The sequence below is a fragment of the Schistocerca americana genome, chromosome 7 (genome assembly GCF_021461395.2).
Source record: "Schistocerca americana isolate TAMUIC-IGC-003095 chromosome 7, iqSchAmer2.1, whole genome shotgun sequence".
NCBI lineage: Eukaryota > Metazoa > Arthropoda > Insecta > Orthoptera > Acrididae > Schistocerca > Schistocerca americana.
This window is the reverse complement of record NC_060125.1, coordinates 130640007-130662413: the sequence shown is the minus strand read 5'-3', so window position 1 is coordinate 130662413 and position 22407 is coordinate 130640007. Positions and strand designations below refer to the sequence as shown.

General features: G+C 45.5%; 1 protein-coding gene across 4 annotated transcripts in view; it reads left to right on the top strand.

The window, feature by feature from the left end:
• Positions 1-22407, top strand: part of LOC124622138 (GRAM domain-containing protein 2A-like) — a 279154-nt gene that overhangs the window by 194102 nt on the left and 62645 nt on the right. For 3 of the 4 annotated variants that reach the window (XM_047147766.1, XM_047147765.1, XM_047147764.1), the window contains one exon: positions 20244-20455. In XM_047147766.1, the coding sequence (XP_047003722.1) occupies positions 20244-20455 (212 nt within the window). Of the gene's footprint in view, positions 1-3249; positions 3357-20243; positions 20456-22407 lie in introns of those variants that run through there. The other variant, XM_047147767.1, reaches the window with a different exon arrangement.

Sequence of the window (22407 nt, the reverse complement as noted above, 5' to 3'; positions counted from 1 at the left end):
ATACATTTTCAATCAGCATACATATGATAACTGAAAAATATTGAGTCCTACTAAAATGGTGACGTGTTGAAAAGAGTCATGTACTTCACCCAAAAAATCCAAACAAAAGCGTGCATTTAAAACAGATTTTTGAATATGCCACAGAACGCCTACTTATGGTGGCAGAGAATTCAGTTCAGAAAGCCAGCATGAAAATCGTGTGTACCGTTCTGAAATTGTTTCCCGCCAGTATGTAAAATACGGGTTTGAGAAAAACACGTTTAAAGTTTTGAGTTACAATGCTTGTAGTTAATTTAAAGATACCTGTAGTCAGGGACCCCTGGACAATACAGCTATCCTTCGGTAACCAAAACGTCCTCTTTGTTAGCTTCTGTCATCCGCTGTTCTGCTCGCTTTATACAATTTTCGTCAACGTTTGCGCCGAAGCACTAACAGGCTGGTCCGATCTCAAGTTCGAGCACTTCAAAAATTTCTATAATTCCTGTTCGGCCGTCATGCAACATTGTGGTCGCAATGTCGATTATATCTTTCCAGCTGTGTACGGTTTTCGGAGACATCGACCGGACGCAAGTGTTAAAACTTTCGTCAGCATTTTGAGTGTAGCCTCCCACACATCATTCCAGCAAGTCATACGATAAAATGTCGAACTAAGATAGTAGCCAATTTTGTCGGTTACGCTCCGAGACAGTATCTAACAAATCGGCTTGTAACTCGATAACAAGGATTGTGGCGAACTTCGGATGGATCCTACAATCAAATAGACGCCCCAGAGAACTTTTTAAGCGAGAAAGATCGATTTTTTGAAGGTTTCAAAGAAGACTGCCCCCTTAACGTATGTTTCCGTGGCAAGATACGAGCTGGCGATCTACTCGCACTTAGTAATTAGAAGACCACATGCCATTGATGCCGCGCAGGCTAAGCAATCTCGTGCTGTTCCTGCTGTCCTCTTTATCGATTATGGAGTTTCTTCCTGGCTTTTAGATGTGGCTTCTGATTTCCAGTGCTACGTGCCGTCCTCGCCTGTTGTCGCAAAGTTATTTCACAATGAAGATGACGTGCAACAAAATTCGAAAGCGGTAACCTAAATAAAGATAAAGAGCGAATAAACGGTATTACGGTGTCCTCAGATATCCTGTCTACGTTTGTGAAAAAAATACTACTGGCAGTTGCGGATTCTTTACGTCCAAAGACAAACGTTTGTCGGAGTAACAAGAGCCTTGATTGTTTCAGCACGACCGGTGACCGTAAGTTGGCCTTTCTTTACACATTCGGGAGGGGTGTGCTGCGTGCCCCTCCGTGTTCACAGGACGGCACGCATTCGTTGCTGATTTGGGGAGCATTCTGGCATTCTAAAGCAGCTCGACTTGCTCGCTAAATTGCTCAATCCTGAGCCTACAGAAAATGTCAGGCGCTATTTGAAATAAAACTATCGGCGTCCTCTCAGAGTGGCAGGTCCGTGGGACCTAATCGTCAGTGAGCTGCTTCAGCTGGAGAACGACACATCTGGAGAAACTTGTGGACTAGGTTGACGGCTGGGAGCGTTACCCTAGGATCGGGCTGCCTCCTGAGGGAGAGACTTACTGTCTCCGTTCAGCCTATCAAGTAGCAGCTACAAACGGTAAACGCTACCCGGCCAACAAAGTGATCTGCAAACGAATAAGATACAAAATACTGAGAATTTATGGATGAACGTTGTAGTAAACACCGAAATAGCTGTACAATAAAGCTGATAGCAGCGATTTCACGGCAACACGACGTGCAAATATGTGAAAGATACGCTATACAGGGAGTAACCAAGTTCCTTTTACAGACTTTGAGGAGATTTTCGTTACAATAAAAGAAGAAAAAAAGTCCAGTAACATGGACTCTAAAATGCATACCTTAAGAGCTGTGTAAGCACTTGTTCAATGGGAGAGATGTTCCACCTTAGCGAAGACGAACAAGTGGTATGCACTTGAGCCCATGTTCATCGGACCTTCTTCTTGTTTTTCTTGCTAAAGCTGTGTACAATAACGGATCTCTTGTCTGAAGCAAAATTACAGTAATAAAACGTATCCAAATGCCTGGGGTTGAGTACGACAGGAGAAGTTAAAAACATGCAAATGAAAGAGGAAAACACGAAGAAAATGCTAGGCCCAATGTAACAGACCGGTGACTACAGCAACAGGAGAACTGGAGCTCGGCACAAGAAAACTGGACAAATAAATGTAACGGTGGGAAAACGTGGACCGTCGTTTTTCACGGCCATCTGACCCAAATGAAAGAGAAAACAGGATATGCAGGAGAATTTTTGAATATGTCAACGAAGGAAAAAATGTTCCTGGTGCAAGTGGCTCCAGGTAATCAGAAGTGACCTGAAACGGACGAAGATTGAGGCACATGAAATTCTGAAGAGGTAAGTTCCGGAAGTGGTATGAGCAGACGGAGAACTACGATCGTCTGGCCACTTGTGTGGGCTCTTTGATTGCTCTGTGACGTGGCTCAACCGCAGTACATCATATGAAACATTAGTTCATTTTATTACACGAAGGATAAAAAAAAATACTTAACACGATACAGTCCTTCGCCACAGGAATGCTTGATAATTTACAACACTTGTTGCCTATGAAAGCATCGCTTACGCTGTAATTAACAAACTGTTCTCTTGAAGTAGAATGTTCAAAGTTTCTAGTTTTCCGTCTCAGATAACACTTTAGTCCTAGTCAGTGATACTGTCTGCTTCAGCATAGGCCACGAAATGAGCACAGTGCTTCTGTGCGCGTCTCTAAATTGACCTCCGTGTGAAGGTGCTGCTATGCTGGGCCACTCCGTTCGTCGTTGCGGATTGTAGCGAGACATCGCTGGTGTCTGTAGCATCTATGAGCGTTGCCGAATTTGATGTGGCGCCGCGATCTTTGGACAGTACCGCAGGAAGAAGGTTCTAGATATCTCCAGAGAAAACCGAAACAGATAACTAGAGAAAAGTGGTCAGAAGTTCTGATCGAACGCAAGGTTACTGGGCAGACTGAGAGTGAGGCGGCCGCTGAGCGGTGGGCGGGCCAGCGGCCAGGGGACGGGGCGGCACCAGCTGCGGATTATTTTGGTAGGGCACACTCTCCGCTCCGCGAACGAGATCGCGGCCCAGCCCCGCGAGCCACGACTGCTGCTTTCGCGGAAGCCGGGCAGTTCCGGCTGTGCGGCGTCGCCTCATCCTCAGCTAAAAATGCCCCTGGTGGAACCTGTGGTCGGCAGCCATTCGTGCCGCGTGCGCCGCGCCGTCAACTCCTCCGCTCCGCGATGGCGTCCGATCCCTGCGCGGTCGAGGGCCTGTCTCTGGCGGTCGCGCTCAATGCCATCGGCTGGATCACCGGCGCCAAGTAAGTCTGAGACCACCGGCTAACGCTACTCCCAACCGCGATAATTTTCCAGTTACCTGCTACACGTCAAATGACCACTGCACTGTTAGGAGTGTATACCTCGATCGAAGCCAGCGGATGTTTGTGGCCTAGTCCTGAAAAATCACATTTAAGTGCTAGTCAACGGGCGATGAACTGCTTTGTCGCTTCCTGTAGTCTAGGTATCGAGTCAGATGTAGCGTTCCCTGTGCCTCTCCGTCGGTCCCTGGCGCATTGTTCTTCGTAGCTGTTTCATTGGCGCTAAACACGGAATACAATGTAGAGAGGTGTTGAGATATAACGCTGGGGACTACATTTACAGCGCCCGCATCTCGTGGTCGTGCGGTAGCGTTCTCGCTTCCCACGCCCGGGTTCCCGGGTTCGATTCCCGGCGGGGTCAGGGATTTTCTCTGCCTCGTGATGGCTGGGTGTTGTGTGCTGTCCTTAGGTTAGTTAGGTTTAAGTAGTTCTAAGTTCTAGGGCACTTATGACCACAGCAGTTGAGTCCCATAGTGCTCAGAGCCATTTGAACCATTTTACATTTACAGCTGTGTTCTGCTGACACCTTATAGTGTCTGACGGAAGGTACTGTGTGCACTAGCGACACTTCCCCGCCTTTCTGTTGCAGTCGTGAACAGCTGGCGGGAAGAACGATTAGTGGTAAGGCTTTGTTGATCTCGAATCTCTCTGTTTTTACCTTCACGGTCTTTTCCCGAGGTATACGTAGGAGGAAACAATATGACGGTTGATTCTTCTAGGAAATACTCTCGGAACTTTAAGGCTCCCTTCGCACTCCGGCTGTACGATGTGCAGTGCTGTATGGGAAGCGACTCGCTACACGACGCAGAAACAACTCGCAGTGGTGGAACACTTAGAAACGAAGTTGAAGCGACTTGACTGATTCCTCTCTTTAGGGGGAAAGTTTCAACTCATCTGATTTTTTTATGTAGATGAAGCAATGCTACATCCGTTTCCGTTTGTCGGTAAAAAATTTGCTTTTTCCGTAAAAAAATTAAAAGCCGCTGGTTTTGGATTCGTGCTTGTTCTCCACTATGTAATCTTCCTCTTTCGATTCTGAGGCAACTATTCGATATTTTGCATACTGCAGTCTGATATCACAGCTTGATAATGAAGAGGTTTTCTTTCCACTGTTGCCCAGTTATTGAGACACTTCGAAATTAAGTAAAACACGATGCGTAATTGAGAAGTTTGCAGTAAAAAAGTAGTTGCTGGCGTGTTTAATTTTGGTGCATTTTAGGTCATACCAAACTCAATACGAAATGTAGCTAGCAGATCGAAATTACTTTTAACGCTGGAACGAGAACTACGCCTCTTCTCAGTCTGCGTAATGTGTTTGGAAGCTGTCAGCGATACGCCACATGGCGAGCCTGTTGGTTTCGCACTTACTAAGGAAACCTGTAACGAAATGCGCTGTTCTTGTTTGGACCTTCTCTATTTCCTCTATCAGTCCTGTCTGCTAATAGAGTAAAAGGGCTTCAACACATTCTTAGCTTTCGTTGAAAAAGTGCGGTCAGAGTTCAGAAGATGCTAGTGTACCCAAATGAATGCAATGAGACAGCCTACGATCAGCTGACCTGTGTATTACGGACTAAGCGTGTTCTTACGAACATATCTTCTGTCACTTGCCTGTAATCCACGCTGGCATTTGGTGTACTGCATCTATCCACATGATCATGGGAAATTTCCTACCTGCCTTTATTTACAATATAAACTACTTTATTTTTACCTATTTTCTAATGTAAATGTCCTGTTTGGTTCTAACTTGGGCAGCTGTGCTTCGACCAATTTGACGTCAACCTGGGTAGTAGCTGATTAAGGTGCATTTCCGTCCATCGTGGTAAATTTTTTCCGTGACTTTCCCAGATCACACAAGGCGAATACTGGAACGTTTCTTTTCCCTTCTTTCCACCGTCATTGTCCAATTTATCTAGAGCGACGGTTCTTAATAATGACGCTGTGGAACGACAACGTCAAACTAATCGCAAGAAAAACAGATGCTTGGCTGAAATTCACTGGAAGAATCCAAGAGAAACTTAATTCGTCTGTGAAAGGAGTGGCTCACGAAATAGATGTTTTAACTATCGCGGAGTATTTGGATTAACGGAAGAGAGAGGCAGGATTCAACGAAGAGAGGCGTGTTTCGTAATGGGATCGTTTAGTCGGCACGAGAGCGCTACGGAGATACGCAACAGTATTAAGTGGTAGACGCTACAAGGGAGGTGTTATGCGTCAGAGAGGGATTCCACGAACAGCCGGGTGGCATATTGCCTTCTCCCGCATGCGTCTGTGACCACAACGAGAAAATCTGAAAAATCAGACTTATTACTATGATTTACCGATAATCATTCTTCCCACGTACGCGAATGGAACAGGAAAATGGGGGGGGGGGGGGGGGGGGCAACATAATGAAACCGGAAGTACCATTCGTCACGCACTCTAAGATATATCGCAGGCTATAGATGTAGGTTAGATGTAAATAGTTAATTCGTCACTTGGCAACATCCAAATGCCGGCCACACTCCTGGACATGAAAACTACAGTAAAAGGGACTGGGTTATAAGCAGAATACGAGTCACTTTGCATTGAGTGACAGTGCTCTGCTACTCGAGGTCACAGTGGATGTGACGTACCGTTGTTTCTTCACCCGATAAACTACGGAGTTGGAGTCTGAAATACAGTATGGTGCACGACTTGGCACTTTTGTCGTAAACAAAGCTTTGTCAGCATAACAGAGCTGTTAAATTACTTTTAAAATATCTAGGCTGTCCCGGGGCTCAAACATGGGCTTTTGGACTTCGGACGTGGTACATAGGCCGAACGAGCAATCACGGTCAACGTTCAAAACTAATAAACAAGTATTTATGTCACGCTGGTCCGAAGTGTTGGTATTTGAGTTATGAGTTACGACATTTACGCTTGGCCTTTTGGCCCGGTTACGAATTGGACACTGCCGGTTCAGCCATCGCCATCTGCTGACGGCTGCGCCGGCGCCGTTCTGCCCATGTGGGCAATTGCTGACGGTCCGCCACATTTTGACGTCCTGTCCGGATTTTAATACACTGCGTCTTGATCGTGGCCTGCCGTGTACTCTGGATGCCATTTTAGCGGATGACCCAGGAGCAGCTGCTCGCGTTCTTCGTTTTATCAACTTGACAAACCTGTCTAAGGACATTTGAATATGCTGTTTTTTTAATCCTATGCCTGTCAATCTTTTATCGTGTTTTCCCTTTTAGTTGCTGTTTTAAACTTGTGCCTCGCGGTGCATTCCTAACGCAGTCTGGGCGCTAATGACCGTTGAAGTTGTGCGCCCTAAAACCACAAAAAAAAAAAAAAATTGCGCTTGGCCTGTTCTCAAAAAAGATGGACGCAGTAAGGAAAGTTCCGCAGTTCGCGACGACAGCAGACAGGAATATGACGCATGATTATCGTGCAGAGATCGAGTAGACGTCAGTGGACTGCGGTTGCGGGCAGGATGCGACAGCTTTCTCGTTTGGTAATAGACCACGGCGTTCTATTGCAGAGATCTGGGGATTACCTAACGTTTAATACAGCTCTATTTTTCGCACCGCCAGTGTACTCTAGCTTGTAACTGACGTATATGTTAAGGAGCTGTAGTCTTTTTAGTTTCACCTTCGATGTATGCGACCTGCTGCGGCGGTTGAAAAGTTCTTAAGCGTATCCTGTTTCCATTCATCCTAACCACATGGCAGTAAAATACCATTCTACGTTTTCTCATCGTTACATTTAGTTGGTCAATCGTCTTTTACAGATCTTCATTACTTCTGTTGCTGGGTTTACGATTGTTTTATTGACCCCAATATTTTTCATAGGTTTTTCCTCTCTTCCATATTTCCTATTTCAGCCAAGTCTAGGGGCTCGGTTGAATATAATCTTTGACTTTATTACTGTTAACAAAAACTATAATGTTGCTTGAGAGGGGATGGATGTTTCATTGCGCGTATCTGTAATCAGCTGAAGGATATTTCCATCTTCCTTACCCTGAGTTTGTTAGCCTCCCCGTCGCGGCCGTTCTTCCGTATTATTTCACTAAAATGCTTAAATATATTAATTTTTTGATTTCTCACTATTTTGTGGTTATATGGTTTGAAACTTACGTTGTATTAGTCGTACATTTTTAGTTTAAGATAGTTGAAGGCGTTTTTTTTCTGTCGTTGTTTTGAAGATGTTGATTTTTCTTTGTACCATTGTTGCCACGTCTCCGGACGGTATTTGAAAGGTCGTCGGCGAAAGCTGTTGCACCTGTCATTTATTCTACACTTTCTGAGTTTATATATATATATATATATATATATATATATATATATATATATATATATATAAGAAGTAGCAGATGATTTCCGAATACAGTGGCATTTGACGATTAGTGAATGGCTTCGTCTGCGTGCTCGGACTGTCAGGCTTTTGCTTAGCTGTCTCGAAAGCGCTTCATATCCCGTTCTGCAATACTAGAGGCTACACCAGCGCCCAGCAGACGTCGCGTCTGCTGCGTTAATTGCGCGCGGCGCGTGCGTCACACGAAACTGGAGACCTGCAACGCTGGAGCGCGCGTTGTGTGGAGGAGTCGCGCGGTACGAGGCGCTCCAGCTCCCAGGAAGTGCTAACGGCGAGCGCGGCTAACCAACCGACAACCGCTCGCTGCCGCGGCAGGTGGGGGAAGCCTGCCAGCTGTTCTGGCGCCAGTTTCCTGGCCACAAGTGCGCCGTATCGCGAATTTGACGGGGCGTGACGGCCGTCTCCACGAGCCGCGGCGCGGCGCGGAGTCGGTCCTATATGGCGCTCTCACAGAATGTCACGCCACGGGCACTTTAACTGTGCAGATAACACGACAGGGGCAACCGCTGACTGACCATTGCAAATTTGTTCATTCGTTTCATTTATGGCATACCGCTGTCCAGCTACTGGGCTGGTAGCGTAAAGTGGGATTTAGTCCTGAAAAATTAACATTGTGAGGTCCTCCACATGAGTACTAAAATAATTTCGTTTGCCCGAAAATCTTACAAATTTAAAGGTTGTCGATTCAACTAAATACATGGGGATCATAATTACGAACAGTTTAAATTGGAACACATAGGAATCAAAATTACGAAAATTTGAAACTGAAACGCCAAACAAGTTGTGGGGAAGGACAATGAAAGACTGCGTCGTATTGGCAAAACATTTAGAAGATACAGCAGATCTACTAAAGAGACTCCCTACACAACGCTTATCTACATTTATACTCCGCAAGCCACCGAACGGTGTGTGGCGGAGGGCACTTAACGTGCCACTGTCATTACTTCCCTTTCCTGTTCCAGTCGCGTATGGTTCGCGGGAAGAACGACTGCCGGAAAGCCTCCGTGCACGCTCGAATATCTCTAATTTTACATTCGTGATCTCCTCGGGAGGTATAAGTAGGGGGAAGCAATATATTCGATACCTCATCCAGAAACGCACCCTCTCGAAACCTGAACAGAAAGCTACACCGCGATGCAGAGCGCCTCTCTTGCAGAGTCTGCCACTTGAGATTGCTAAACATCTCCGTAACGCTATCACGCTTACCAAATAACCCTGTGACGAAACGTGCCGCTCTTCTTTGGATCTTCTCTATCTCCTCTGTCAACTCGGATCCCACACTGATGAGCAATACTCAAGTATAGGTCGAACGAGTGTTTTGCAACCCACCTCCTTTGTTGATGGGCTACATTTTCTAAGGACTCTCCCAATGACTCTCAACCTGGCACCCGCCTTACCAACAATTAATTTTATATGATCATTCCACTTCATATCGTTACGTACGCATACTCCCAGATATTTTACAGAAGTAACTGCTACCAGTGTTTGTTCCGTTATCATATAATCATACAATAAAGGATCCTTCTTTCTATGTATTCGCAATACATTTGTCTATGTTAAGGGTCAGTTGCCACTCCCTGCACCAAGTGCCTATCCGCTGCAGATCTTCCTGCATTTCGCTGCAATTTTCTAATACTGCAACTTCTCTGTATACTACAGCAAAATCCGCGAAAAGCCGCATGGAACTTCCGACACTGTCTACTAGATCCATCGTTCTTCTTCTACAATTTTGCTGCGTGGAGTGCGAGCCTTACCAGATAGGAGTGACGAAGAAGATCGAAAAAGTTCAAAGAAGGCTAGCTCGTTTTGTATTACTGCGAAATACGGGAGACAGTTGAGGTGGCAATCATTAAAACAAAGGCATTTTTCCTTGCGGCGAGATCTTTTCACGAAATTTCAATCACCAACTTTCGAATGCGAGAATATTGTGTTGACTCCTACCTACACAGGGGGAAATGAACATCGCAATAAAATAAAGACACCTCACACGGGTAGCTGTAAGTATTCGTTTTCCCCCACGTGCTACTGGAGAGTGGAACGATCGAGAAATACTCTACAAGCGGCTGAATGATCCCTCTGTCAGACTCTTTAAGTCCCCCTGAGGAATCGTGTGCAGTTGACGCATTTTTGAACACCTGATCTCCTACTGATGCTCTCGTTTCTGCCGAAGATCCTCGACAGAGTTCTTCCGCAGCTCGTGGTCTAGTGGCTAGCGTTGCTGCCCCTGGATCACGGCGTCCCGGGTTCGATTCCCGGCCGGGCAGGGGATTTTCTCTCCCTGGGTACTGGGTGTTTGAGTTGTTCTCATCATTTCATCACAATCATCATTTGTGTCAGTGTCTAAATTGAGCAGTAAAAAAACTTGGACTGTGTGAAAATTGGGACTTTACACGGGCGCTGATGACCGTGCATTTGAGAGCCTCATAACCCAATAATAATAGTAATAATAATAATAATCGGTGGAGCTGAAGCTGGTGATCTGAACTGGTCAGCGTAACGAACCCACATAATTGTATTCGAATCATGACGCCACATAGTGTACAGTAAATAACTTCGTAAAAAGATTCTTTCACTGCCCCACAGGCTTATGCTTTGTTAGCGCCACTCAGCACGACATTTAAAATACTGACTACCCGGTTTAATGCGGATCCAAAAAAGCGCGGACAATTTGAAAAGATGGATAAACATTTTTTTACAGAAAACTGCTGTTTCTTAAATTTACAGAACGTGCTACATATCGCATTTGAATGCCCAATTCATTACTTACGCTATACTCGCCAGCAACAACTTAATTACAACCATACCCTTTAAACGCACTTGTTTTTACTTCACTTCTGGGAAACAATCCTCCATTTCTCGATTTTCATTAATTTTTTGCTGACTACCATTTTTCATTTTAAAGAATCAATACATCGGTCTGGTCAAACGACTTTCGTCCTGCATACTCGACAACGGATAACGTTGTTCAGTGCCTCGGTGTGGGCGATAACGGTTACCTTGAGCGACCCGTTTTCGCTGCCATCCTCTACCAAACGTACTCTGCTCACTAAATATATTCGCGTCACTTTACTGACCAGATCCTGGTTCATAGGCATTGCTATTTAACCAGTCTCAGGTGTTTTCGCCATCTGCATTTTTCTACATAATTTTTCTTTCCAGACGAAAATAATTCTTCTGGTTGCAACAGAATAATTCAGGGTTGATTGGTTGATTTGCTGGTTTTCAGAATTGCCGAACTAAACACGGATAATCGCAAACTCGGACAATTTGGAGGTTGCTGTATAATGCTCCCTAAAGGCGTTCAAAATGAAGTGGACTGGTTGTAGAAAGATAGGCTGAAACTTTGAACTGACGCTTGTGTTAGAGAGGGCACTGGATTTGGAGGTTTTTTGCGCAGCTGTGGTAGCCACAATGCTACAGTGAAGTCGTGGTAAACACATCTGGTAAATAAGGAGACCCGGGTTCGAGTGCTCTGGTTTGCATAAATTTTAATTCATTGCTTCAGCTTCTATCATTATTGGAAATAAAGATCTGAGTTAAATAATGGAGCAGGAAAAGTTCCGTTTTAAGAGCTTCAAAAAAGATAAAAACCGCCTACATACATCACCAGCTGGCGCACGAAAGTTAAAAAGAAACTTAAAGTAACTTTGTTTACTGGCATAAAGAAGAAATCGTTATACTATCCGTTGGCTTTGACCAATGAGGTTCTGAACGTGGGACATACATCATCAACATGTCGACTATGACGGCAAATTATAGGCGATATTTTGAAACATAAATCACACAAACACTTTTGATCACGAGAATTTCCTGCATCGGGAAAAAAAAGTTCGAAACACTATTACCGTCAGTCACATATTCTTAAGAAAAAGTTTCTTGGAAAGAAACCTGAGCGTAAAAAGAATTCTAATGCTGCAGTGGAGACAGAGATACGTTGTACATCCAAAAACACACAATATTTACCGTACATGAATCAAAGATAGTACCGGAAAATAAGTTCTAGCTATATAGCTGATGTAGACAATGCAACACCTAAATTCAACTACAATGTTAATCTTACAATATATTTCACATAAATCATGTAACCAGCTGTAATATTCCCAGAAAGCAGGTTGTGGGGCAACAGAGTAACCTATCGCAGTCGGATTAGTATTTTTACTAAAGAAACTGAAATGCATCTAAAACGGACAGCCCAAAACTACCATACAAAAACGCTACTACGCATAGCTTAATTATACTTACAGAATATTGAGTAGTATCCGCCAATAACATGTTAATATTTCCACACAGCGTTACATACAGTCATTTGAGGCTGACTGTGAAGCTACTTAAACGAAAAGATTCCCAACTTTACTAAACGAAGCAGATGTGGCTATATTTTGTTCCTCACACAAAGCAGAGATTAAGAAACAATTTCACTGTAAGCGCGCACACTAAAAAACACAATTACGCAGGGCAATTCAGAATACGCACCAAGATGTGACGTCTCGGCGGCCATAAACATACAGGTGGACTAGTATCGCAAATTGCTTTTGACCCGTTTACTGTACGTCACGGTAGTCCTGTTAATCATGTTTACTATCATAGTTTCCGAAGGATCTAGCGCCAAGGCAGCTGAGAAACACTTACCTTTTTCTGTCCTTTCCGAAACGCTTAAAAACTCATAACTTCGTCATATCACTAGCAGAAGCACTATTTGCGCCAATGCAAACTTAGCGATCGTTGCTCGGAGATGGTCTGTCGAAATCGCAACAAAGAAACGGAAGAATTGCGGACGACTCATCTCCATACGCCACACCTACAGTACACAAGTACGAGTGCTTCGTTTCGGAGACGGGTGGCCCCGAGACCCACGCGATACCGCAAGGCAATAAGGCAATCCGGTGCAATATATATACCGCCGACAATAACATGCACAGCTCACACCCCCGCTTCATCGGATGCGCCGGAATCATGCGCTGTAATGCTTGTCACTGAAGAAGCGCTTAAAAAGTCGTTTTAAAATATTTCGATTCAGTGAGCAGCTTTTGCCAGGATTATGAGCGAAGACACAGGCAACCGACGCTCCAGTTCCGCCCAGAGACTTTCAATGGATTTCATGTCAGGGCTTTAATCCCGGAAATGCAGTCCATCCTCTTTGATACACGCCGTAGGAGAAGGTTAAATGGTTTGAGCCGAAACAAGGAATTAAATAATAAACCATATCACCTTCACTAATCGCACATGTATATCGGATACCGTGGCGGGGGAGAAGTCTTTTGCTCTTATCCAATTGGGCAGGCCACGTCTTCTTGGACTCCCCAATTTTAGCCGCTCTGCCGCGGACTTTTAATCTTCCCGTCACACTGCCAACGGTGTTCGGAGAGAATGCCTAAATGGATGATGTTTTACGTTTTATTCGTGAGGGGGGGGGGGGGAGGCGTTTATCACACAATCTGAGGATGGCCGTCTGGTCTTCTTCCTCTGGCCTCCAGACTCCCTCCGTTTTCAGTCTTCCTCGCTTTTTCTTTGCTGTTTGTTTGCCTCGGTGTTTGTCCTTTAGGCTGGAGACTTCAGTGTATTGCCGAGTGGCGGTCTCATACTTTTTTCTTCTTGTGATCAGCGAGCCCAGGCAATCTGCTATATTATTTTAATACCTTCCACTAGATTTCTTTGTAGGGTACGTTTTCCCCTTTCGCTTACTTCTTTCGTTTTCTCTTTCCGTACGGCTCCCCGTTGGTTTCACGCCCTTTCACTTTTCCCGACTCCTTTTGAAAATTGTTTTACGTTGAGACTTGTTTCCATGAGGAAAAAGGGACTCGTGACCTTTTAGTTAGGTCCGCTTACAGACCAACCCAACCAACCAACCAACCAACCAACCTACCTACCTACCTACCTACCTACCTACCTACCTACCTACCTACACATTTAAACGAGGTCCTAGGCTCACCGACGTTTCGACCAACTTTGCAACGACCCTCTTCAAGGCCGAGATGCGGGTGGTGGTATGGTGCGTTAATGTCAGTACAGTGGATTCATCCAAGAAATGTCGCGACCCCTACAACATAACCGATTTCTAGAATAATAGGTAATTGTGTCTCTTTACTGTTGCGGCCGGTAGTTTTCTGACGTAGGCAGCCATAGCGTATGATAGCAAATTAACAGCGCGTTGACCGTGGGCGCAAAGTCCACATGCCTCCTCAAGGGGGATGCCTACTTTTCACGCCCTCAGGCCGACCCGTCAACACAGGCTTCTAAAGACGGCGGCGACCGCTCTGCCTGGAGCTATGCAGGTCGCAACCTCGTCTCCGAGCGGATCAGAACGCATGACAGATGGCAGGCAGTTAACAGCTGCAGGCAGACTCCGGCCGCTGCCGGTCGTAAACAAACCGCTCAATCCACAAAGGACCCGCTCACTGGCGAGTAGAGTTCCAGATACCAGTGTGTTGACGCGCGCGCGCGCCACACACACACACACACACACACACACACACACACACACACACACTCTTTCTTCCTTGTCGGTTCTACATCTCAAAATAACATCTGGTTTACGAGCGCAGCAACGGATACCTTCACTTCCTTGAACCAACCAGCACTGCCGGGTACGGAGTCAATTTGGGAACCACATCGCTACGTGGACTCTTACCTCGTTTTTGTAGGGACAAGCTGGTTTAGCGAGTTGCGTTTAACAAATATCTATCCCCGTGAGAATAAGAAATGGTTCAAATGGCTCTGAGCACTATGGGACTTAACTTCTGAGGTCATCAGTCGCCTAGAACTTAGAACTAATTAAACCTAACTAACCTAAGGACATCAGACACATCTATGCCCGAGGCAGGATTCGAACCTGCGACCGTAGCGGTCGCGCGGTTCCAGACTGTAGCGCCTAGAACCGCTCGACCACTCCGGCCGGCTGAGAAGAAGAGTTCTGCTTCTTAACTGAGGCTCTTAGGAAACTCGGCCAGCATCAGATTTTCACTAAATCGAGATAACTTGCCTAGCGCACTTCATGGCGCAGTGGACTCGTCTTCGGGAACAGCAAGCTTCAGATCCATGCCGGTTCATTTACTTCTATACACATACTCTGCAAGCCACTGCACAGTGAGAGTGTGGGGGAAGCTTACATCGTTCCAATATTAGCCAGTTTGTCCTATTTCACTTCCGCGTTGAGCGAAGGGAAAAATGCACTGCGCCCTGATCTCTTAATGTGTGATCCTGATCCCTACACAAGACAGAAGATTGTGACAGTTGAATGGTAGCACAGTTTTCCAATATCGATTCTCTACATTTGCCAAAGAGGATATAGAGAAAACTATGTCTGCTTCCTTCCGAGCATCCAGTTTTGAGTTCTCCGAGCATTTCTGTTACATGTTCGTATGTGCTATACCGACCTGTTAAGATCCTCTGAATTGGCTTGATGTCTTCTGTTATGTCTAGTTGGTAGGGTCTATGAACGCTGGATAAATGCTGTCGGTTTGAATGCCATTTCCTTTACAGATTAACTTCTTTCCCAGCACACCTTCAACAAATCTAAATTTTGCTTTCGCCCATTCCCGATATTGATTTTACGTGATAATTTCAATTTATTTATGTCACCTGTAAATATTTGTACAACATAACGTGCTCAAAACGTTCGCCAGTGATCTGGTGTTCGGATTTTTTTCTTTTTGCTATAAACATTAACTTGCTTCTATACACACTTAACTAGAGCTGCTTTTTCAGACTGAACTTGCACTCTGCAGCGGAATGTGCGCTGATCTGAAATTGGTGGCAGATTAAAGCTGTGTGTGCCGGATAGGGATTCGATCCTGGGATCTTTGCCTTTGGCGGGCAAGTGCTCAACCTACTGAGCTGCCCATGTACGACTCACGATCCCTCCTCCACAGCTCTGCTTCCGCGGGCATCTCATCTCCTGCTTTCCAAACTTCACAGATCATCTCCTGCATACCTTACGGGACTAGCATTCGTGGGAGAAAGGAAAATGCGGAGAAATTACGTACTCGCAGCCTACGGGATTCTTTGCAGACGAATTTTTACAATTCGCAGGAGTAGAAATTTTGTCTAAGTCCTTCAGCATTTCCTTACTCTCGCCCAAACGACAGTTTCCTCTAGACTGCAGCATCGCCAGTGAACAATCTGATGCTGCTGCTGCTCCTGCTGTTGGCCCTAAGTAATAAATCTTCTGTGTATGAGAGGCTCTTTTACCCTTCCTTGGTGTACACGTGACGGTAGTTACGTTTCTGCTGAACGTTCGTACTCGGTTGCATTAGTCAAGTATTCTTCGAGCCATTCCGATACTTAGAAGACACTCAGTACAGTCACAACAGGATTGTCAATCTAGGACGCCATGTAGTATGTCAATATGAATTTAACAGTTAGGAATTTCTTTTTTAAGTATTTGGAGAGTAGCTTGTAAGGAAGTGAAATGTGAACGACTAATAGCTATGACAAAAAGAGACTAGGTGGTTTTGAAATGCAGTGCTGCTGATGATTAGATGGGTTGATGGAGTAACTAATGAAAGGCTCTGAATCGGATTGGGAAGAAATGAACTGTATTGTATTACTTGATTAAGGCTATAATAGACTCATAGTACACATCGTGAGGCATCGCAGAATAGTGAATTTGCTAAAAGAGAGGAGAATGAGGGGGAGGAGGGAATTCCTTAAAGTTGTAGAAAGTGCAAAGCTAGATTACAGAAAGCAAGTTGAAATGAATATAGATTGCGGTGGTGAAACTTGTGCAGGATAGACTAGCATGGAGAGATACGTCAAACCAGTCTTTGGACTGAAGACCACAATACAATACCGTTACCATTCCCTACTAGTAAGTTGATGCTAAGTGTACGGTACGCGGTGTAACAATGTTCATACAATCGCTTTAGATAAAAGCAATGGTCATGTCGTTACAAAGCCAGTGTCGCGTTCGTTGCTTTGTCCACAGTGACAGCTACGCCGCTGTCGCGTCAGTTGAGTAGGGACGAACTCCTAGGACTTGCGCTGATTTTTATTGAACGGAACATGATGGAGAAGGAGGAGGAGGGATATCTATGGGGTGAGGAGAGGGCGCTGCGCATGTGGGCAAGCAAACCGAAATGGTGACGTTAGTAAAACACTATTCTTCTCATTTTCCGCTAAGACGTCAACTTCAATATTGGACATGTTTCTTCTGCTTTTACACACATATTTGTCATTAACATCGATGGTGCTGCTGCAGACAAAAAATAAATTCATTAAAGAGAAGACAAGTTATTTCTCATAAGTGAGTACCGCAAAGGTAACTGTAGTTGTCGTACTAGTAAGAGGCGTATTGGGCGTTGATATTGAGACGCAGTGTGATGAAGGCATAAAATCGTGTGACTAACCGATGCAACTGTATCGCCACATCTGTACAAGAAAAATTATAGATAAAACCAGTATTGGGGAGGGAGTGTGCTGGCAGTCTATCGGTTGAATGTATACACATTTCGAGCAATGTTCACACGCACATAACAAATGTTAACGAAATTCTGTCATATTTGCTTCGTAGTATTCAGTTTCCAAAGTATTGTGCGTATTTTAAAGTTCAGATGACCTGGTGAATGATAATGTGCTATCAAAATTTTAATTTCACCAAGGATGAACAAAGATTACACCATTCAATGAAATGCGAGTAGAAGAATTAAGTTGCTGGAGATATTTCAGTATGTAATAAATAATTAAATCACTGTGTGTCGAAATTTTGTGGAACAGTTTCATATTGGCGTACTTGAAACAGATTTTTAATCAGGTAAAGTTCAGCACAAGGCACAAAAAATGGTTATGTCTGTCTCTTCTTTCCGTATACAAAAAAAAAAATACTGACATCAGAGTTGACGCACTTGTTGGAATCCAGCGGAAAGGCCTTGAGCTTCTCTGTTCAAAGCTTTAAGCCAAACCCATTCCAGGTATCGAATGGAAGCTGTTAAGATGCTTAAGACTTGAATGAAAAATCACCGGTACATTTGACCACATTCTGTCTGCACTAGAGATGCAGTGATATTCAGAATCTTCGGGCAATCCTTACTCCACGCCACAGTCGCGCGACCTAAGAAGTCAGTGTACGTGGCGACAAAAATTCAGTTGTGCGCACCTGACTGCTCACTCCTCAGATATTCCTAGTGTGTGGGCGAGACAGAGGTTCCTCATTGAGTGCACTCGCCGCATCGACACTTTGCTCGGTTGTGGCCGTTAAAAATTCGAGTCGTCTTCGCGGCACGCCCTTTTCCCGACGCTGCGCGTCACTACGAACTCGGCCGTCGCGAAGCGAGCACGAACAAGCCTGTATTCCGCACGGCAGGTGCTGTTCCTTTGCCCTTCCCAGCACTGGCTGTTCCCGCAGAGGTCCCGGCTTCCGTTCTCGTTAACGCCCTCTGGTTATTCTGCAGCTAGCTCTCTAGCCTACCTCCTCAGCCACCCGCGTGGGTCGTCCCTCTCTTACTGTATTTTAGTTGCTTTCGGACGCGGTTAGCACTTTCCTCTGCCGCACCCAATTTTACTTTGTTAGGACTAGCTCTCTGACGAAGGCAAAACCTTAAGGGATTCCTTATCCTTGATGCCAGATGATGGTTGAACAACAGTTGAACAGATTTCTGTGCGCTCTTCGAGACAGTGGGTCTATTCTCATTTTTAACACATTGACTACGTCACACCGGAGTGAGAGAGTTGTGGGAGAAACGTTCCCCGCTGCATGTTGAGCTCCGGGATAAACAAGACAGCGCTCATCCGTGTACTGACCTCATTATTTATCTCGCCTTATTTTACAGTTGTCGGTCCGTACTGATGCCCATCACGTTTTAGCCTTCTCTCTTTTACTATTATGAATCTCCCGGCTAGGAGACATTATTTATCCCGTCACTGTCTTAGTCCTGCATTAGGCTGTCATGAGTCAGATATGGCTGAGGTGAGGTGTCCCTCGACGCAGGTGAGTCCTGGGGTGAACTTGTCTTCTCTCTGACCTGCATACCGACCCGCTCCTTACGCAGGGAGACTCAAAAATTTGGGAAATTATGGAATGGAGATAATGAATGAGCACAATTGTTTGACGTGTTTGTTTACCAATACAACGTATGTTATTATTGAACGTCACAAGCATCTTTATTTCTTGAGTATCACTTCGGACAGATGCGCTCCCCTCGGTGTACACATTCCTGCATGGCTGGACCTAACATTGCAATAGGAATCCTGAAGATTTCCTGTTGTATTTTTAAGTTCTTCGCTGTTAGCAGGTCGAGTACTGTAAAGCGCACTCTTAAGGTGGCCCCACAAAAAAAAAATCGCGCTGTCAGGTCAGGCGATCTTGGGGACCATGCAGTGTCACGGTGCCTTGTAATGACAAGGTTACCAAACAATCGTAATACAGCTCCCATCGATATCCGTGTCGTCGCTCCGTCATGCTAAGATGAACTGTTGGCAGAAAAATCGGGCAGTTCGTGCGCAACAAAACTTTCCATTGTGGCAACCTACCGAACAGACGTTACAGTGTTTGTGCACCCATTATGATCTTCAAAAAAGTAGGGGCGTGTTGTGCCACTCGAAAACATGACGCACGTTGCAGCTGTGCAGTGAACGCTCGGGTAGCTGACGTGGATTTTGCTGGAACCAACAGCGACAATTCTGTCTATTGACGAAGCCACTGAGGTGGAAGCACGGGCTGTTAAGGAAATGGTTGTCGTCGCGCAGTTTTGCTCACGGGCGTTCAGCATATTTTCTACGCTTTAGCAAATCTTTAGGGTGAGGTAACCGAACAATCTGCAGCTTGTACGAATGGAACTTTAAATCCACGTTCAGTACTCGCTGAACACTTGAGCGACTTAACTGTAGAGACTCCCGTTACGTCGAACAGAACGCTGTACGCTTCTTACGAAAGCAGTTCGCACAGTCTCGATACTGTCTCCCGTACGAGCGGTCCGAGGTCTCCCTGCAAATTGCCTCTTGAATGCAGAAGCCGTTGCTCAAAATTGCGGACGCGGGTGTTGATTGCACGCGCCGAGGGAGCACGACCGTGCCGTCCGATGTTAAGATGATACCGGAATTCTCGACTCGCGGCCTCCACATTTCCATTCTTGTAACAGGCTTTTATCGTAAAGGCACGCTGTACACCTTTCCGTCCTCCGTGGTTACTGTTTATTAAACGGCAAAACAGTGCGAACAGCATTGTGTATGTCATTCGGCGCCACCTGCTTCGCAGCATTGCTACACCATGTTCCAAAATTTCCCATTCTTTTGAGTCACCTGTAGTTTCACTTCTCATATCTGAGTTTAATACTGCTTTCACTGCCCCGATATTGCCACTGCTTCATGCTATCGCAATCTGACCAAATTTATCTTGACGTCACTACCGCGCTGTTTCGTTTGTTGACTCACGGGACCAACCAGCTACCTAATCAACCAACTAGTTAACCAATCAATCAACCAACCAACCAACCAGCCGACCACCCAGAACCCCTGGAGCAGCAGCGGTGTGTGACCGGTGGCTCTTGCCTCGTGTGCCCGCAGGCAGCTCAAGCAGCTGAGCGTGAGCGCGCCCGCCATGACGCACCACCAGCAGGCGATGGCTGCCGCCGCCGCAGCCGCCGCGGCCAGGGGCTCCTCGGAGCAGCCGTCCGTCGCCTCGGGTTCGCCGGAGCCAGCGCACTCCTCCAAGTACCGCCAGAAGAAGTTCCACCGGCACTTCAAGCAGGTCGCTGCCGAGGAGTACGTCCTCAACTGTGAGTACGCCTGCCGTCTCCTCCTCTGTCTAACGCCTCCAATGTCATCCTACACAATGAGCACCAAATCGTAGGTGCGACTCCTACAGTGCTTAAATTGTAACGAATACAGGGCGTGCCATAATTCATAATGGAAAACGACACAAGTGAAAGTTAGTGATAATACAAGCAAAAACATTGCAGTGAACTTTGCCAATAAGCGGTTACAAGCTGCCTGTGTCTTCAGTGTGAAATATTTTCGTAGTTAGTACAAATGTAGTTCACTTGTAAACTTCTCGATGAACTCCCTATGTAATTCGGCTCGAATCTGGCGCAAACCTGCATGTTATTCGTCAGTTACCACATCAGGAACGTACACTGAAAAACATAATGACCACCTGCTTAATAGCTTGTTTGTCCGTGTTTGGAACGAAATACATCACTGATTGCTGCAGCATGTCCCAAAATTTCCATACTTTTGAGTCACCTGTACTTTCGTGGGCCGCCGACTTACGTACGCGGTGATGGCGTCTCATAGCGATCCAGATGGGTCCCATATGATTTACATCAGGCGAATTTGGTCGCCGAGACAGCCTGAATTCTTTATAATTCTCCTCAAACCACTGTAGCACGATTCTGGCTCAGAGACACGGACAATTACACTGCTGAAAAATGACATCACTGTCGGGGAAGACATCAAGCATGGAGGGATGCAGGTGGTTCACAGCTGTCGGCGTGTCTTCGATTACTACTGTAGGCCCCATACGAGAGCAGGGGAATGTCTCCCATAGCATAATACTGGTCCCACCAGCCTGCGTCCGTGGCACCCAGCGTTTCGAGCCGTCGTTCATCTCGATGATAGCGTTTGTGGAGACTACCATCTACCCAGCGTAGTAAAAACATGATTCACCCACCCGAAGAGCCGACACGTTTCCAATGATCGACGACCGAATCCCGATGGATCCGTGCCCACTGCAATCGTAATTGACGATGTCTTTGGGTCAACGTGTGAACACGTAGGGGAAGTCTACTGCGGCACTCCACGTTTAACAATGTGCAATGAACGGTGTACTCCGAAACACTTGCGCGCGCATCAGCATTGGGCTCTTTTGGCAGAAATGGCACAGATCACCATCTGTCCTTCTGTACAGAGCAGACAAACCTCCGAACCCTACGCCCTGTGAAGAGTCGTGGACGTCCAGCCATTTAGCGCCTAGTAATAGTTTCACTGCTGTTCTACCTCTTTCCGTAGATGCTCACAACAGTAGCATGTGAACAATCGATCAGCTTCGCCATTTCCGAGATACTCGTTCACAGGCTCCGCGTTATAATAACCTGCCATTCTTCAGAGTCGCTTACCTCAGTGGACTTCCCCATTTGCAGAGATGAGTGCAGTATTGTATCCAAATGCTAGGAGACCACGTGGAACACCTCCAGTCACAGGTACTAGTTCAGAGTAAACTTGAACGTGTACCTTGCTGAAGTGGTAAAGTATTTCTTGTCAGCGTAAGTCATGGACGAAATGTGAGCCCAATTAGATGATGGACTTGATCGAGAAGTTTACTGCTATATTCTCAAAGTGGCACTTTGAGACCGCGACTGTGTATAAAATAAAGGATGGTTTCTGCGAAGAAGAAAACAGCAACCAGTTACTGTTGATAATGCTCTTTAATTATGCAGATAACACTGTTACAGATTTCGAACCAACAGATTCATCTTCAGACGCTCTTTATTCCCCCATGAGGTGAAAGATTCATGGAATGGAGGTGTCCTACAGCGAAAAATGACACTAGACATGATCTGCTTAAACGTGACTATTCTTAATAACCAACCAACACAGAGTGAACAAATCTTTGAGATTGCGTAGTTGTTATATTTTACATTGCGACAAAATAACACAGGATTTTCAACGTAAGTAAAATACATCAACTACTACTACTCAACCTTAAAGATCTGTTTACATTGTGTTCAAT